This window comes from Amblyraja radiata, chromosome 6 (genome assembly GCF_010909765.2).
Source record: "Amblyraja radiata isolate CabotCenter1 chromosome 6, sAmbRad1.1.pri, whole genome shotgun sequence".
NCBI lineage: Eukaryota > Metazoa > Chordata > Chondrichthyes > Rajiformes > Rajidae > Amblyraja > Amblyraja radiata.
In genome coordinates this window covers 18,062,278-18,081,507 of record NC_045961.1, presented here as the reverse complement: position 1 = coordinate 18,081,507, position 19,230 = coordinate 18,062,278, and the positions used below count along the sequence as shown (strand labels likewise).

The 19,230-nt window shown below is 48.6% G+C and overlaps 1 protein-coding gene across 6 annotated transcripts in view; it reads right to left on the bottom strand.

Annotated features, from left to right (window-relative positions):
- slc25a15 (solute carrier family 25 member 15) overlaps positions 1–19,230 on the bottom strand; it is a 35,515-nt gene that overhangs the window by 8,582 nt on the left and 7,703 nt on the right. For 5 of the 6 annotated variants that reach the window (XM_033022258.1, XM_033022257.1, XM_033022255.1 and 2 more), the window contains exons 2-5: positions 9,762–9,887; positions 8,447–8,705; positions 6,343–6,483; positions 3,923–4,095 (exon numbers count right to left, since the gene is read on the bottom strand). In XM_033022258.1, coding sequence (XP_032878149.1) covers positions 3,923–4,095; positions 6,343–6,483; positions 8,447–8,705; positions 9,762–9,831 — 643 coding nt within the window. In that variant the 5' untranslated portion in view covers positions 9,832–9,887. Of the gene's footprint in view, positions 1–3,922; positions 4,096–6,342; positions 6,484–8,446; positions 8,706–9,761; positions 9,888–14,573; positions 14,584–19,230 lie in introns of all 6 variants that reach the window. The other variant, XM_033022256.1, reaches the window with a different exon arrangement.

The following is a 19,230-nucleotide window of genomic DNA, read 5'->3' as shown; positions in this document are numbered from 1 at the left end:
CCATGATCACATTGAATGGCAGTGCTGGCTCGAAGGGCTGAATGGCCTACTCCTGCACCTATTGTCTATGTATGTATGTATCTGGGACTTAGGAGGAAACATCAGATTGATTGAATGCGGAGTAGACTCGATGGGCTGAATGGCCTACATACTATGACCTACTATATCTTTCCTCATATTGTCATATGAGGAAAGATTGGAAAGACTGGGCTTATATTCACTGGAATTTAAAAGGATGAGGGGGTTCTTATAGCAACATATAAAATTATCAAAGGACTGGACAAGCTAGATGCAGGAAAAATGTTCCCAATGATGGGGGAGTCCAGAAGCACAGGGCACAGTCTAAGAATAAAGGGGAGGCCATTTAAAACTGAGATGAGGAAAAACCTTTTCACACAGAGAGGTGTGAATTTGTGAAATTCTCTGCCTCAGAAGGCAGTGGAGGCTGATTCACTGGATGCATTCAAGAGAGAGTTAGATAGAGCTCTTAGAGCTAGCGGAGTCAGGGGATATGGGGAGAAGGCAGGAACGGGGTACTGATTGTGGATGATCAGCCATAATCACAGTGAATGGCGGTGCTGGCTCAAAGGGCTGAATTGCCTACTCCTGCACCTATTGTCTATATATGTATCTTTGTGACGTGGGAGGAAACATCAGATCAGCCATGATTGAATGGCGGAGTAGACTTGATGGGCTGAATGGCCTACTTCTACTATGACATGAAACTGAAGCACCCGGACTAAGCCCGCGGTCGCAGGAAGAATGTGCAAACTCCACACAGACAGCTCCATACAGATTCATAGTCTGAAGAAGGCTCGCAAACCGAAACGTCACCTATTGACTTTCTCCACAGATGCTGCCTGACCCGCTGCGTTCCTCCAGCACTTTGTGTCCCACACAGAGTTGCTGCACATGCATTTCCTTGTGACTCTGATGCCGAGTAACCCAGATCCAACCTCTGTGCTGTGCCTGGGCAACCAGCTGAACTGGTTCAACAGCACCAGGCAAATTTGGCAAGTCACAGCTGTTGCAACAAATTTGGCAAGTCACAGCTTTTATAAAAGATTTTTAAGGTAGACAAAAATGCTGGAGAAACTCAGCGGGTGAGGCAGCATCTATGGAGCAAAGGAAATAGGCATATATTTTATAAAAGATGCAGTCAAGGACATTTCTACCAATAAGGGAACTATTTCATTTTACAGGTACAGCAGAGAAACAGGCCCTTCGGCCCATCGAGTTCATAGCGACCATCGATCACCCGTTCACACTAGTTCTATCTTATCCCACTTTCTCATCCACTCCCTCCACACTAGGGACAATTTACAGAGGGCCAATTAACCTGTAAACCCATACGTCTCTGGAGTGGGGGAGGAAACCGGAGCACCCGGAGAAAACCCACGTGGTCACGGGGAGAACGTGCAAACTCCACACAGACGGCACCCAAGGTCAGGATCGAGCCCGGGTCTCTGACGCTGTGTGACAGCGTCTCTACCAGCTGCCCCAATTGGAGGTTGACCCAAACATTACCTCAGACCATCATTTATAAATAAATAACGTGCTTGTTTTACAGAATTGTGAGCCTAAAAGCCCTGTCCCACTGTACGATTTCATTCAAGAGCTCTCCCGAGTTTAAAAAAAATCAAACTTGTGGAAGCACGTAGAATGAACGCAGCAGGTACGTCGGAGCTCGGGACGTCTCTCAGCGGCTCGTAAAGCGGTAAGCTCGGGAAAACTCGTGAAGATTTTTCAACATGTTGAAAAATGTCCACGAGAGCCCCGAGTACCTGCGAGCGGCCATTACCGTAAATCTCCGAGTTCGAATCAGGGCAAACTCGGGCGAGCTCTTGAATGAACTCGTACAGTGGGACAGGGCTTAAAGGCTAATGAATAGTTGACTGCTGATGTACCCATCCAAACTCGCATTTGCCCACACATGGCCCATATCCTTCTAAACCTTTCTTTTCCATGTACCCGTTCTAATTTATTTTAAATGTTGTTTTAGCACCTGCCTCAATTACCTCCTCCGGCAACTTGTTCCATATACCCACCATCCTCTGTGTGGAAAAGTTGCCCTTCAGGTTCCTATTAACTCATCGTAAACCCATGTCCCCTGGTTCTTGATTTCCCTATAGATAAAAGACTGTGCATCCACCCTATCTATTCCTTTCATGATCGTATACACTTATAGATCACCCCTCAGTCTCCTTTGTCCATGGAATAAAGTCCTAGCCTGCTCCATGTCCCCCTATAGCTCAGGGCCTTGAGTCTTGGCAACATTCTCGTAAATCCTCTCTGCACTCTTTCCACCATAACAGCATCCATCTCACAACAGGGATATAGCATCCTTTGGTTCTAATGATGTTCCTCCATCCAACTTTATGAACCAATATTACAGGTCAAGTTCTATGTATTATTGTATTTGAGCCGTTTTCAGAATAATGACTGCAAAACAAAATAAAATAACGAGCCCACATATTGACTACAAAATAACCAGCCTGTTTGGAATTAATGACGACTTTGAAACACGAATATTCCACTGTTGCAACAAAGACAGATAGGAACGGCAGACAAATGGTTTCAATCAGCTGCAGCTTACTCAGCTGGAAAGGGTGCAGAGAAGATTTACCAGGATGTTGTCAAGACTCGAGGCCCTGAGCGACTGGGAGAGTTTAGCCGGGCAAGGACTCAATTCCTTGGAGCGCAGAAGGATGAGAGGTGAGCTTGTAGAGGTGTACAAAATCAAAAGGTCATAACGTCATAAGTGATAGGAGCAGAATTAGGCCATTCGGCCCATCAAGTCTACTGCGTCATTCAATCACGGCTGATCTATCTCTCCCTCCTAACCCCATTCTCCTGCCTTCTCCCCATAAACCCTGACACCTGTACTAATCAAGAATGTATCTATCTCTGCCTTAAATATATCCACTGACTTGGCCTCCACAGCCTTGTGTGACAAATAATTCCACAGATTCCCCACCCTCTGACTAAATAAATTCCTCCTCATCTCCTTCCTAGAGGAACATCCCTTAATTCTGAGGCTATGACCTCTAGTCCTAGACTCTCCCACTAGTGGAAACATCCTCCCACATCCACTCTATCCAGGCCTTTCAATATTTGATACCTTTCAATGAGGTCCCCTCTCATTCTTATAAACTCCAGCGAGTACAGGCCCAGTGCCTTCAAACACTCATCATATGTTAACCCATTCATTCCTGGGGTCATTCTTGTAAACCTCCTCTGGACCCTCTCCAGCGCCAGCACATCCTTCCTCAGATATGGTTCACAATATTGCTCACAATACTCGAAATGCGGCCTTACCAACGTCTTATCGAGCCTCAGCATTACACCCCTGTTTTTGTATTCTAGCCCTCTTGAAATAAATGCTAGCATTGAGTTTGCCTTCTTTACTACCGATTCGACTTGCAGATTAACATTTTGGGAATCCTGGTAGTCCAGGATTCTCAGGCTCTATAAGGGGAATACGTAGTGCGAATGCACAGAGTCTTTCACCCAGAGTAGGGGAATCGAGAACCAAGGGACATGGGTTTAAGGTGAGGAGGGAAAGATTTAATAGGAACTTCAGGAGTGAGTTGCCGGAGGAGGTAGTTGAAGCAGCTACCTTCCCTAACGTTTGGGCAGTTACATGGATAGGAAAAGTTTAGCTGGGATCCCAACTATTGACAATATGTAATTGATAAACAAAATGTGTTTTGATTATAATATGCATATGCTTCTAATAAAAATATTATTTAAAAAAAAGAAAAAAGGAAAGGTTTAGAGGGATAGGGGCCAAACACGGGCAGGTGGGACTAGTGTAGATGGGGCATGTTGGCCGGCATGGACAAGTTGGGTGGAAGGGCCTGTGTGACTGTGAGGATTATCCACTCCACCCTGCTGCATGAGCGTTGCATGGGGTACTTACCGAGCTGATCTTTCGTTTGTCCTGCTGGAGTGAAGAAAGTGCGGCCCAGCTCATAACCACCGAAGAAGAAGAAGTATCCAGGCATCTCCCTCATCAAGGTGCTGGAGAGACCCTGGTACAGGCCCAGCGGCCCGTCTGTCTTCAGGACACTTTTGATCACCGCCCACACCGTGCTGAACGGCAAAGGTGTTTTAGTTTAGTTGTGTTTATTGTCACGTGTACCGAGGTACAGTGAAAAGCTTTTTTGTTGCATGCAGCCCAGACAGCGGGAAGACTGTACATGATTACAACCAAGCCGCCCACAGTGTACAGATACAGGATAAAGGGGGTACAGTTCAGAGCAAGATAAAGTCCAGTGAAATCCGATTAAACGTGTCGGGAGGAACTGCAGATGCTGGTTTACACCGAAGAGAGACACAAAATGCTGGAGGAACTCAGCGGGACAGGCAGGATCTCTCCCGGAGTCTGAGGAAGGGTTTCACCCAGAAACGTCACCTATTCCGTTTCTCCCGGTATGCTGCCTGACCCACTGAGTTACTCCAGAATTTGTATCTAAAGTCCGATTAAAGATAGTCCGAGGGTAGTAAGAAAAGCTGCTGTTGGAATAGAGGTTTAGAAGAGGGGAGCGATAGTATTGAGAGATTGGAGAACCACTTCTGGGACCAGTATGCAGAGAGTCGCACGGCTAGGTGCAGATATTAACCATAGCCATCCTCACAACCAGCCATAGACGTTGTCCATGCGGACTTCAGCAAGGTCTTTAATAAGATTAGGTGGCACGGGATCACTTAAACCTTGCCGTGATATCTGGCAGTGCTGGCTATGAAGGGCCGAAAGTCCTACTCCTGCACCTATTGTCTATTGTTACGGACGGGGGTATGGGAGGAATCAAACCTGCACTTTCACTGATCAGCTCCCACACAGTAAAATCAAAGCATTGTCGAAGTTTCAATTCCCAAATAAACAGTCAACCTATTCCCCACTTTCGACAGGCTTCTGAACGGCCCTTCCATAATGGTGTCAATTTGGGAAAAGGGGAAGTACAACGGGTTCTGGGGGTCTTTGTTCATCAGTCTATGAAAGTAAGCATGCAGGTACAGCAGGCAGTGAAGAAAGCGAATGGCATGTTGGCCTTCATAACAAGAGGTGGAGTATAGGAGCAAAGAGATCCTTCTGCAGTTGTACAGGGCCCTAGTGAGACCACATCTGGAGTATTGTGTGCAGTTTTGGTCCCCTAATTTGAGGAAGGACTATTGAGGGAGTGCAAGGTTTACAAGGTTAATTCCCGGGATGGCGGGACTGTCATATGCTGAGAAGAATGGAGCAGCTGGGCTTGTACACTCTGGAGTTTAGAAGGATGAGAGGATATCTTATTGAAACATATAAGATTATTAAGGGTTTAGACACGCTAGAGGCAGGAAACATGTTCCCGATGTTGGGGGAGTCCAGAACCAGGGGCCATGGTTTACGAATAAGGGGTAAGTCATTTAGAATGGAGATGGGGAACCACTTTTTCACATAGGGAGTTGTGAGTCTGTGGAATTCTCTGCCTCAGAGGGCAGTGAAGGCCAGTTCTTTGGATACTTTGAAAAGAGAGCCAGATAGGGCTCTTAAAGATAGCGGAGTCAGGGGATTATGGGGAGAAGGTAGGAACAGGGTACTGATTGGGTATAATCAGCCATGATCACATTGAATGGTGGTGCTGGCTCGAAGGGCCAAATGACCTACTCCTGCACCTATTGTCTATAAGCTAGGGTACTGTCCGATTCACCTCTACCCCATTGCGGACATTGGACTTTGTCTGTGGAACTGATGCGCTACAATGCTGAGAACTATATTCTGCACTCTTTATCTCCCCCTTGGCTCGAAGGGATACCGAGATATAGTGAAAAGCTTTGTTCTGTATGGTGTCCTGTTAAATCACACCATACACAGGTATTTTTAAGGCGTAGATAGATTCTTGACTAGTCAGGGTATCGGGTTATGGGGAGAAGGCAGGAGAATGGATTGAGAGGGAAAGATAGACCGGCTATGATTGAATGGCGTAGACATGATGGGCCGAATGGCCTAATTCTGCTCCTATAACATCAATTTATGAATCAATTGATACACAGTACAACAGGTAGTGCAAATAATACAATTCCAGAGTGCAGTATATAGTCGTGTCTTGCACATTCTTGTTTAAATTGAGCAAAACACAAAGTGCTGGAGAAACTCAGGGGGGGCAGGCAGCATCTGTGGAGGGAATGGACAGATTCTTCAGATAGCTCTTTTCCAGCTTTCTTCCCCCCTACTCCATCAGACTGAAGAAGGGTCCTGACAGTTCCCTAGTTTCTCGAGCACTGTGCGTTTTGGTCACGGCTCCGTTAGTTGCTGGTCTTTGTGATGCTCGCTCTCGTTTACACTGAGGGGTGACATACCTGGGGTGACCCTCTGCCAGTTTCCCCGACGTCTTCATCTCGTGCATGGCTTGCAGGCGACATTTGACCAGCTCGGTTGGGCAAATGGCCAGAGAGGCGAAGACCGATGCGAAGGAGCCTGACGCAGCTTTCTGTAGGTCACTGCAACGACACACACACACACCAGCACTAGCAGGGTGGCAGGGAGGTGTGGGCAGGTGGAGACACTGAAACACACACACACCAGCAGTAGCAGGGTGGCAGGGAGGTGTGGGCAGGTGCAGTTACTGACACACACACACACACACCAGCACTAGCAGGGTGGCAGGGAGGTGTGGGCAGGTGGAGGTACTGACACATACACACCAGCAGTAGCAGGGTGGCAGGGAGGTGTGGGCAGGTGGAGTTACTGACACACACACACACACACACACCAGCACTAGCAGGGTGGCAGAGAGGTGTGGGCAGGTGCAGTTACTGACACACACACCAGCACTAGCAGGGTGGCAGAGAGATGTGAACAGGTGGAGGTACTCACACACACACCAGCACTAGCAGGGTGGCAGGGAGGTGTGAACAGGTGGAGACACTGACACACAGACACACACCAGCAGGGTGGCAGGGAGGTGTGAACAGGTGGAGGTACTGACACACACACACACACACACACACACAGTGGAGGGAAGTGTGAACAGGTGGAGATACTGACACGCGCACACAACAGTCGGAGGTAGGGACACACACACAGTGATGGGGAGGTGTGAACAGTCGGAGGTAGGGACACACACACAGTGGCAGGGCAGTGGGACTGTGGTCAGTGATCATTGGGACTGATCCAGTGTCCCCACACCCTACACCAGGGAGTGCTACTGCTGCTTATTACAGCAATATCTAACCCACACGTGGGACAGTTACATGAATAGGACAGGTTTGTAGGGATATGGGCCAAACACGTGCAGGTGGGACTAGTATAGATGGGACATCTTGGTCAGCATGGATGTGAAGGGCCGAAGGGACTGTTCCCATGCTGTGTGACTTTGACTCTATTTCCCTTCAATGAATACAACTCAGTGACACTTTTACACTTTACTTTAGACTTTAGCGATACAGGCCGGCGCCAACCGACTGTCACCCCGTACACTAGCACGACCCTACACACTAGGGACAATTTACAATTTGCAGAACCCAATTAACCTACAAACCTGTACGTCTGTGGAGTGTGGGAGGAAACCGGAGCACCCGGAGAAAACCCACGCAGGTCACGGGGAGAACGTACAAACTCCGTACAGACAGCACCCATAGTCAGGATGGAACCCGGGTCTCTGGGGCTGTGGGGCAGCAACTCTACCGCTGCGCTACTGTGCCTCCCTGTTGTGGCAGCAAGCTTTTGTACAACACTGCTGTCAGGGGGGGAGGGTGTAGGAAATTCCCCTGCCGCTTTCAATATCACTTTCACTGCCTTCGCTCCACTATTCCTTCTGCTGCAGAAAGGGACTTCAACACAAAAGCCGTTGTAATGCCAAAAGGCAAGATAAGTGAATTGGTTGTCTGGCAGAAATCAACCCACACCCAGCTCCCCCCCCTAATGAAATGCAGCAGTGTACATCGCCTATGGTCAACCTGCCATTCATCTGCTCTCCCAGGTTTAATTGTCAGGGTCACAGAGCTGTATAGCACAGAAACAGGCCCTTAGGCCCACCTTTTCAATGTCATCCAAAGTCGCACACTGGTCCAGTCCCAGAGTTCATCGATAAATAAGGGTGGCACGGTGGCGCAGTGGTAGAGTTGCTGCTTTACAGCACCAGAGAACGGGATTAGATCCTGACTAAGGGTGCTATCAGTGTGGAGTTTGCACGTTCTCCCTGTGACCGCATGGGTTTTTCCCGGGCGCTCCAGTTTCCTCCGACACTGCAAAGATGTGCAGGTTTGTAGGATAATTGGCTTTGGTAAAAATTGTAAAAATCATTCCTCGTGTGTAGGATAGCGTAGTGCACGGGGTGGTCGCTGGTCGGCACCGACTCGGTGGGCCGAAGGGCCTGCTATCACGCTGTAACCATAAAGGCTGAAGTAAAATCTAGATGACGGCTTGACCAAAGGAGGGGATGGTTTATGAAGCAGCGGTCACCTGAGGTCAGCCTTGCTGTCCATTCCCGACAGATTCCTCACCAGTCGCTGGCAGAAGCCGTAGGACAGGAAGAGCACGGCATTCTCCGAGATGTGGGCCATGAGCGCGGGCGTGGTGCCCTGGTAGAAGGCCCGGACACCCCGGACCCGGTACGTCTTTGTCACGCACTCCACCACGTTGCGGTACATGTTGGGAAAAGTCTGCATCTTCACCTTCACCGTGTCGAAGGGCTGGCCCGTGTACACGCACGCAACTCCGCCTGTAGGGGAACAGTGGGAGCACACATGAACACAGGCAACTCCGCCTGTAGGGGAACAGTGGGAGCACACATGAACACAGGCAACTCCGCCTGTAGGGGAACAGTGGGAGCACACATGAACACAGGCAACTCCGCCTGTAGGGGAACAGTGGGAGCACACATGAACACAAGCAACTCCGCCTGAAGGGAACAGTGGGAGCACACATGAACACAGGCAACTCCGCCTGAAGGGAACAGTGGGAGCACACATGAACACAGGCAACTCCGCCTGTAGGGGAACAGTGGGAGTGCACATACACACAAGCAACTCCGCCTGAAGGGAACAGTGGGAGTGCACATACACACAAGCAACTCCGCCTGTTGGGAACAGTGGGTGTACACATACACACAGGCAATGATCCATATCCCTTCATTCCCTGCATATGTACTTGCTTACTTACTTACTATACGCATGTGCCTGTCTAAAAGCCAGTTGAACACCACTATCGTATCTGCCTCCACCACCACCCATGGCAGAACGCTCCAGGCACCCACCACCCACTGTGTAAAAAAACTCCCACACATCTCCTTTAAACGTTGCCCTCTTGACTTGAAGCCAAGCCCTAAGACTATTCATAATTTGATATACTTCCACCCAGCTCCCCACAATCTCAGGCATTCCAGAGAACACAACCCAAGTCTCTCCAACCTCTCCCTGTAGCTAATTTCCCCCTAATGTTCCCATCCTGGGCTAGAGGTTCTGACCGTCTACCCTTTGCATGGAGAGATTGTCAGATCGGAGACAGCTACAGACGTGTCTACCTACGATACAGAGCGTGGGGTCTGCCCACATGGTTCCATTGTGACCCCTGGTCTCTGTACCCAATGCCCCATTCCCCCAGACGAGAGTGTGGTGTATGATGTGACCCCCTAGTTGTGCCCCATTGCCCCATTACCACAGACTAGAGGGCAGTGTACGTGTGTGACCCCCTGGTCTCTGTACCCAATGTCCCATTACCCCAGACGAGAGTGTGGTGTATGATGTGACCCCCTAGTTGTGCCCCATTGCCCCATTACCAATTGCCCCAGACGAGAGGTCGATGGCAGCTTGCACAGTTGCCCGCAGAGGTTTCTTATCCAGCGACATGGTGGCGTTTGATTCAACGGAAGGACGATTGGCTCAGTAAATCCAAGGGTGGCGTGCTGGGGGAACAAGGGAAATAAGGTTAAATATAGAGAGGGAATGATCATTTGGCTACACATGACCTCCTGCTTGAGCAACAACACAGTGATCTAACGTTCACAATTCAGGAGTTGTTTAAATGCCATCTGTACCGGCAACAGATCAATGACATTCTCACTTGCTGCAGCTTAACAGCCGGTAAACGCAGTAACACACAGATAATGATAGAATAGTACATGACAACCCTGATGTGACCAGACCCTAATAAATGTAAAACTGAAGACCATGGTGCCATTAAAACGGCAAATCATTCAGAGGTCACACTGACACTGGCAAAAAATGAACTTACTAATACACTGGGGCATGGCCAATGTATTAGTTCTCTCTTAGCTGGCTTGGTATACAAAGTACCACTGGATTGGCACATCCCAACACCACTGGATCAGTACACCCCAGTACCACTGGATCAGCACGCCCCAGTACCACTGGATCAGCACGCCCCAGTACCACTGGATCAGCACACCCCAACACCACTGGATCAGTACACCCCAACACCACTGGATCAGTACACCCCAGTACCACTGGATCAGCACGCCCCAGTACCACTGGATCAGTGCACCCCAGTACCACTGGATCAGTACACCCCAACCCCACTGGATCAGTACACCCCAACACCACTGGATCAGTACACCCCAACACCACTGGATCAGCACACCCCAGCACCACTGGATCAGCACACCCCAGCACCACTGGATCAGCACACCCCAGCACCACTGGATCAGCACACCCCAGCACCACTGGATCAGCACGCAGTGCAGTGCCACTGGGTTGGTACACACAAGTACCACTGGCAGGTACACAAGCCACATGAGTAGATCTTGCACTAAATGTGATTTGTTTTATCTCATATCTGTACACTGTGGACGGCTCGATTGGCTACACATGACCTCCTTGTAATCATGTATTGTCTTTCCGCTGAGAGGAATGCACGCAACAAAGGAAGCTTTACACGTGACACTGCGCTCCACTGCACAGGCCGACCACAGGATTCGAGTCAGAATTAACTATTTGTGGTTCAAGACTACCTTGCACCTTTGAGCAAATGATATCCAACGGGCTGACAATTGGAGCCATCCATCTACTGAACTAAAGTCTATTTGTATATCAGGATCCCCATAGAGCTGATGTCATCCAATTCATTGTACAAATGTTCCAGAGATGAATTGAAGAGAGTTTCACCAACATATTAAAAGGGTCTTCCATCACGTTGTTAAGATTGCTTGTTTGCTTGTATACGTCATGTACTTAAAGCATTCACATTATCACAAGCAAAACACAAAGTGGTGGTGGAACTCAGCGGGTCAGGCAGCATCGATGGAGGGAATGGACAGACGACGTTTCGGTCGGTCGGTCGGTCGGTCGGTCGGTCGGACGGTCGCACGCACGCACGCACGCACGCACGCACGCACACACGCACACACGCACACACACACACACAGCGGGGGACAGGGCAAGCGGGGGGAGCACTGTCTGAGTGAAATTTGCACGGAGGAGCAAAGCCAAGGAGGTACAGACACATACCGCGATGAACAGGGAGGTTGTTATTGTAATTAAGACAGCTAAAGCACAGTGTACGGTGAGTCCTTTAAAAGAGGGGGGAGAGGGGGAGAGGGGAAGGGGGGGGGGGGGGGGGGGGGGAGGGGGAGGAGTGGAGACAACTTTTAAGAAGCCAGAGATACACGGCTGTGAAGTTCGGCAGACATTTAACATTACCGGTCGGTTATCCTTGGTTCTCAAAACTACTGCTTACGTTTATTTTCCCTAATGAGCCAATGAAATTCACCAGTCAGCACCGGCTACAACCTACGAGAACCCTTGAGAACCTTCGACCTCCTGACAACCCACTAGGACCACCTGGCGACCCAACTAGGGCACGAGAATTCTCGTTCCTCTCCATAGCGGCTTCATTCTAGTCGCAGCTAATTTTTCAACATGTTGAAAAATCCACGGCGACCATAATGAGGCCGCGACTTGTTCCCAGAATGTGGGAACTCCTCACAACCATGATGGCGACTCCCCGGCAACCACCCGCGAACATGTGGCCACCATGTGGCGACTGCCTTGTCTCCTGCAGTCGCCTAAAAAGTCGTCTGAGCGGGACAGGCCCATAATGACCTTTTTCCACGTTATATGATTCGATAATTATAGAGTCATACAGTGTGGAAACAGGCCCTTCGACCCAACTCGCCCACACCGGCCAACAATGTCCCAGCTACACTAGTCCCACTTGCCTGCGCTTGGTCCATAACTCTCCAAACCTGTCCTATCCATGTACCTATCTAATTGTTTCTTAAAGAATGGGATAGTCCCAGCCTCAACTACCTTCTCTGGCAGCTCGTTCCATACACCCACCACCCTTTGTATGAAAATGTTACCCTTCGGAATCCTATTAAATCTTTTCCCATTCACCTTGAACCTATGTCCCCTGGTCCTCGATTCCCCTTCTCTGGGCAAGAGACTCTGCGCATCTACCCGATCTATTCCTCTCATGATTTTGTACACCTCTATAAGATCTCCCCTCATCCTCCTGTGCTCCATGGAATAGAGACCCAGCCTACTCAACCTCTCCCTATAGCTCACACCCTCTAGTCCTGGCAACATCCTCGTAAATCTTTTCTGAACCCTTTCAAGCTTGACAATATCTTTCCTATAACATGGTGCCCAGAACTGAACACAATACTCTAAATGTGGTCTCACCAACGTCTTATACAACTGCAACAAGACCTCCCAACTTCTATACTCAATACTCTGACTGATGAAGGTCAAAATGGCAAAAGCCTTTTTTACTACTTTATCTACATATGACTCGACCTTCAAGGAACCATGCACTTGTACTCCTAGGTCCCTCTCCCAACATTACCCAGAGGCTTACCATTCACTGTGTAGGTCCTGGCATTGTTCGAAATCCCAAAATGCAACACCTCACACTTCTCTGTATTAAATTCCATCAACCATTCCTCCGCCCATCTGGCCAATCGATCCAGATCCTGCTGCAATCTTTCACAACCATCTTCACTATCTGCAAAAACCACTCACTTTTGTATCAACAGCAAACTTGCTAATCTTGCCCTGTATGTTCTCATCTAAATCATTGATGTAGATGACAAACAGTACCCAGGGCCCGGCACCGAACCCTGAGGCACACCTCTAGTCACAGACATCTACTCTGAGAAACAACCTTCCACCATCACCCTCTGCTTCCTTCGATGGAGCCAATTTGCTATCCATTCAGCCGTCTGTCCTTGGATCCCATGCAATCCAACCTTCCAGAGCAGCCTACCATGCGGAACCTTGTTGAACGCTTTACTGAAGTCCATGTACATCTACAGCTCTGCCCTCATCAACCTTTTTGGTCACGTCTTCAAAAATACACAAAAGGACACAAAGTGCTGGAATAACGCAGCGGGTCAGGCAGCATCTCTGGTCTGAAGACGGGGATGCATCAAGACCCGAAACATCACCTACGTCCATATTCTCCAGAGCTGCTGACTGACCCGCTGAGTTATTCCAGCACTTTGTACAAAAGTTGAATAGGAGGTAGTGTTCCTGCAAGCTGTGTAATCAGGTTCTCTGCGGAATTTGGTATGAAAAGCTTCGATCATCGATCGATGAGCCATCATTTGGCCAGGTGGGCGGAGGAATGGTTGATGGAATTTAATACAGAGAAATGTGAGGTGTTGCATTTTTGGACGTCGAACAAGAGCAAGACCTACACAGTGAATGGTAGGGCTCTGGGGAATGTTGTAGAGCAGAGGTATCTAGGAGAACAGGTGCATGGTTCCATGAAGGTCGAGTCGCAGGTAGATAAGGTGGTCAAAAAAGGCTTTTGGCACATTGACTTTCATCAGCCAGAGTATTGAGTATAGAAGTTGGGAGGTCATGTTGCAGTTGTATAAGACATTGGTGAGACCTCAGTTGGAGTATTGTGCTCAGTTCTGGGCACCATGTTATAGGAAAGATTTTGTCAAGCTGGAAAGGGTTCAGAAAAGATTTACCAGGATGTTGCCAGGACTCGAGGGTCTGAGAGCTACAGGGAGAGGCTAGGACTCTATTCCTGAGGAGCATAGGAGAATGAGGGGCGATATTATAGAGGAGTATAAAATCACGAGGGGAATAGATCGGGTAGATGCACAGAGTCTCTTGCCCAGAGTAGGTGAATCGAGGACCAGAGGACATATGTTTAAGGTGAAGGGGAAAAAATTTAACAGGAATCTGAGGGGTAACTTTTTCCACACACTGGTGGGTGCATGGAACAAGCTGCCAGAGGAGGTAGTTGAGACTGGGACTATCCCAACATTTAAGAAACAGTTAGACAGGTATGTATAGGGCAGGTTTGGAGAGTTATTGACCAAATGCAGGCAGGTGGGACTAGTGTAGCTGGGACATGTTGGCCGGTGTGGGCAAGTTGGGCTGAAGGGCCTGTTTCCACGCTGTATCACTCTATGACTCTATGCAGACGGAGGTGACCTGTGGTCGGTATCTGTGCCGATCAGGATTACTGACGACAATATGGATCTGCGATGTAATGCCCTTGGCCTTTGCTACCTCCTGTCCATTCTACCAATGACATGAATCAGGCCACAGCAGAGACTTGCAAATGGGGGTAATGATTAAACACTTTATCAGGCAGATTAGATCCTTTATCTACGCCACTGCCTAGATGCTGTATAACCTGCTGATTTGCTTTACATTTGGAAATCACTGCCAAGTTTCGTTTTAAAGAATGGACATTTATCATTAAACTGCACAAATACGACTTTCAGCTGACATTCTCCTGTGGAACTATGTTCAAGTATTTGCAAAAAAGTACAAAGTGCTGGAAAAACTCAGTGGGACAAAGGACAAAGGACATTTATTGTCACATACACCAATTGGTGCAGTGAAATTTGAGTTGCCATTGCAGCACACAAATAAAATAAACACAACATTATAGAATTTAACATTAAACATAAAAAAACATCCCCCCACAGCGGGATCAATGTTTCCCACTGTGAGGGAAGGCAGCAAAGTTCAGTCCACTTCCTCCATGTTCACCCACGGTCGGGGCCTATTTGAGGCCTCCGCAGTCGCCGCTACGGCGGCCCGATGTTTCAGGCCCTCTCGTCGGTCAGGCAGCATCTGTGGGGGGAATGGACAGATAATGCTTCGGGTTGGAATCCCACTCGAGTCTGAAGAAGGGTCCCGACCTGAAACGTCGCCTGACCACAGATGCCACCTGACCCGTCGGGTTCCTCCAGCACGGTGTGTTTTGATCAAGATTCCAGCATCGGCAATTCCTTGTAAATTCACAAATATAGTCAAATACCGGATGTGGATGTTACATTAGCAACACAGAAGTTAGGAGACAGTTGAGTGTTTGTGGCAGAGGAGATGTCTCTATGACATCATGGTGGAAGGCACAGAGTCACGCATCACAGATACTGACCCTTCGGCCCAACTCATCCAAGCTGACCGAGATGCCCTATCAAAGCTGGTCAGCTTTGAGGAATTTTACAGAGGGCCAATTAACCTACAAATCTGCATGTCGTTGGGATGTGGGAGGAAACCAGAGCACACGGGGAAAACGCCACGCGGTCACAGGGAGAAGGTGCAAACTCCACACAGACAGCACCCGTAGTCAGGATCGAACCCGGGTCTCTGGCATTGTCAGCTGTGCCACCCTTGTTCTGTTGCCAGTACATGTGATACTAAAACGGCAGATTCAAGCAGAGTGGGGAACTGCAAGTTTATCAGAGGGAGTGAAAGCTCAGTAAAGTAACGCATGAAGTTCTCAGGAAATCTTTAAGCGACATACTGATATTCCCCACACCAGGGGGGCACAGTGGCGCAGCGGTAGAGTTGCTGCCTTATTGCACCAGAGACCTGGGTTTGATCCCGACTACGGGTGCTGTGTGTAAGGAGTTTGTACGTTCTCCCTGTGACCGCGTGGGTTTTCTCCCGGTGCTCCGATTTGCTCCCACACTCCAAAGATTGTCAGGTTTGTAGGTTAATTGGGCCTCTGTAAATTGTCGCTAAGGTGTAGGGTAGGACTAGAGCACGGGTGTTGCTGGTCGGCATGGACCCGATGGGTCAACGGGCCTGTCTCCTTGCTGTATCTCTAAAACGAAACTGGAGCAATATTTTAAACAATTAACTTTTGCCCAGGACTCATCCTCAAAGCTGGTAGTTCAACACATCTACAAGACAATTATTGTTCGCAAACTCAAATGAAATGAAATGCACTGTAATAAATCTCTCCTCAGGGGACAAGGCAGTGTGACTCTGCGCTGACCACAGATCCCACACAACATGCCCCACCTCTTTGCAGTGTGCCGGTCGACATTTCAACACTGGCCGAGGAACTTTCCATGACAACTATGCCAGGCTTATGTTACCAGGCCGAGTTACTGTCTGTTTGCATACACACTGACCTCTGCTCATCCCACACCGAACCAGCAGTCACAGAAGTGTTTCATTGTCATGTGTACCAGCAACAGAGTAATGAAACTCTCACTTGCTGTGACTTGACGGGCCTGTAAACACAACAAAAAGACACAGAGTGCTGGAGTAACTCCGTGGGTCAGGCAGCATCTCGGGAGGACATGGATAGGTGAAGTTTCTGTACGGATCGGGGCCCTTCTTCAGACCCTACCCAAAATGCCACCTATCCTTGTTCTCCAAAGATGCTACCTGACCCGCTGAGTTACTCCAGCACGGTGTTTTTTGTTGTTGTTGTAAAGCAGCATTTGCAGTTCCTTGTGCCTAAATATGTACAATAATCAATAATACAATAATCTGATAAGCATAAAACCAGGTAACCATAATAGTCCAAAACCAACGTCCGCCCGTCCATGGAAGATCATAGTTGCTGTGGTTAGTGTTGTGCAGTGTTCAAGAGCCTGATGGTTGCTGGGAGGAAGTTATACACCTCTATAAGATCACCCCTCAGCCTACTGCACTCCAAGGAATAATGTCCTAACCTCTCCCTGTAGCTCAGACTGGCTCTGACCACCAAACCAAACCTTGGCACGTTCTTCTGCTCTTTGGATCATCTCTCCTTGCCCAGCACGAGGCCACATTTCTCTGCGTTCTTTCCTCCTTCCCCCTCAGCTCCATGACAACTTGTTGACAGTAATGCCATCTATCTCTGCCTCGGCCTTTGTTGGCCCTGGCTCTATGGCACACTGCTCTCCTAGCCAGGGCCAGGAGCCAGGAGCAGTCTCACACATTCCACCCCATGTACACTGGAGGACAGCCAGGATTCTGCAACCCTTTCAATGATCCAAGTCCCGTTCACCTGATCCCCACCCAGCTCCACCTCTATTTTAAGATTGTTTTCCTTGCATGCCCTTGCCCCTCCTTACTCCTACAATCTCAAGTTCAAACTTCAGTCCCCGGCACTCCTCCAATTCCAGTCCCCTTCACCACATCTACTCTGGACAGACATGTTACTGTTAGTTCGTTCAGACACCCAGCTCCAGAGTTTCCTTTGTTAAACCTACATCTTGGACTGGCCTTTTGATCTGTTCTTTGACCATCACACAGACCAGACTCCCCATGATCGACTCTATCCACACTTCACACTGCCTCGGGAAAGCAGCCAACATCAAAGACTTGGCCCACCCCAGTCTTTTGTTTTAGAGATACAGTGTGGAAACAGGCCCTTTGGCCTACTGAGTCTGCACTGACCAGCGACCACCTGTACACCAGCTCCCTCATACGCACTAGGGACAATGTACAGAAGACAATTAATCTACAAACCTGCACGTCTTTAGAATGTGGGAGGGCATCCGGAGCATCAGGAGAAAACCCACGTGGTCACAGGGAGAGCGTACAAACTCCTTACAGACAGCACCCGTTGTCAGAATTGAACCCAGATCTCTGGCGCTGTGAGGCAGCAACTCTATTATTGCGACAAGGTGCCGCCTGTTCTTCTCCCCGTTCCCACCCAGCAGAGGTACAGAAGCTTGAAAGCGCTCACCACCAGACTCAGGAACAGCTTCTCCCCCTCTGCTATCAGCTAACGGTCCTTCCATAAGCTAGGTAACTGTCTGATTCACCTCTACCCCATTGTGGACATTGGACTTTGTCTGTAGAACTGATGAGCTACAATGCTGAGAACTATATTCTGCACTCTGTATCTTCCCCTTTGCTCTACCTATTGTACTTGCGTTTGACTTGATTGTATTTATCTATAGTATTATCTGATCTGATTGGATAGCTGTAAAACAAAGCTTTTTACCTCGGTACACGTGACCATAATAAACTGGGATATACATAATAAACAGAGAAACTTTAATGAGGCATTTGGAAGAAAATGCATCCAAATCTGAAGAAGAGTCATGACACGAAACGCCTAGTAGTTGGATTCAGATGAAAATTCACCACCTGAACGATTCGACCATGAGTATATTAGCAAAAGTCTATTTCAGCAAATAATCAAAAGTTTAAACATTTTAAATGCGACCTTTTTTAATGTCCCGGCAGTAAAGAGAACATGTTAAAGAGAACCGTCTGAAGAAGGGTCTCGACCCGAAACATCACCTATACCTTTTCTCCAGAGATGCTGCCTGACCCGCTGAGTTACTCCAGCTTCTTGTATCTATCTTCATGTTAATATCGTATCCCAGTGCGATTGTTTTCCACAGGGTGAAGCCAATAAGAACATTATTTGCTAAACTGAGAAGTAACAAGGACATAAAGTGCTGGAGTAACTCAGTGGGTCAGGCAGCATCTCAGGAGGACATGGACAGCAAATGCTTCGGGTCAGACTGAAGATTGTCTGAAGAAGGGTCCCAACCTGCAATGTCATCTATCCATGTTCTCCAGATATGTTGCCTGATCCGCTGAGTTACTCCAGCACTCTGCACCTTTTGCAGGTGTCAGAGGTTATGGGGAGAAGGCAGGAGAATGGGGTTAAGAGGGAGAGATAGATCAGCCATTATTTAATGGCGGAGTAAACTTGATGGGCCGAATGGCCTAATTCTACTATTATTCCTTACGACCTTTTGTGGAAGACATTAAGTTTTGCACGGGTTGGTTGTGGTAGACAGAATAAAGTGTGTGGTTGTCAAGTCTGGGAGGTACTGCAAGGCATGTGAAGCCTCTCAGCAGATCACTGGAGGTGGGGTGCGTTACAGAGGGATTGCTGCAGGGGCTTGACGCTGAGATGTGCAAGGTGTTTTAGCAAATGAATACACACTGGAGAGAGTAGTAGTTCGAGAGACCCAGGCTACATGTACATGGTGCCCTGAAGATGGGGACCCAGATAGACAGAGTGGTGAAGGAGGCGTTTGGCACACTTGCCTTCGTCGGTCGGGGCTT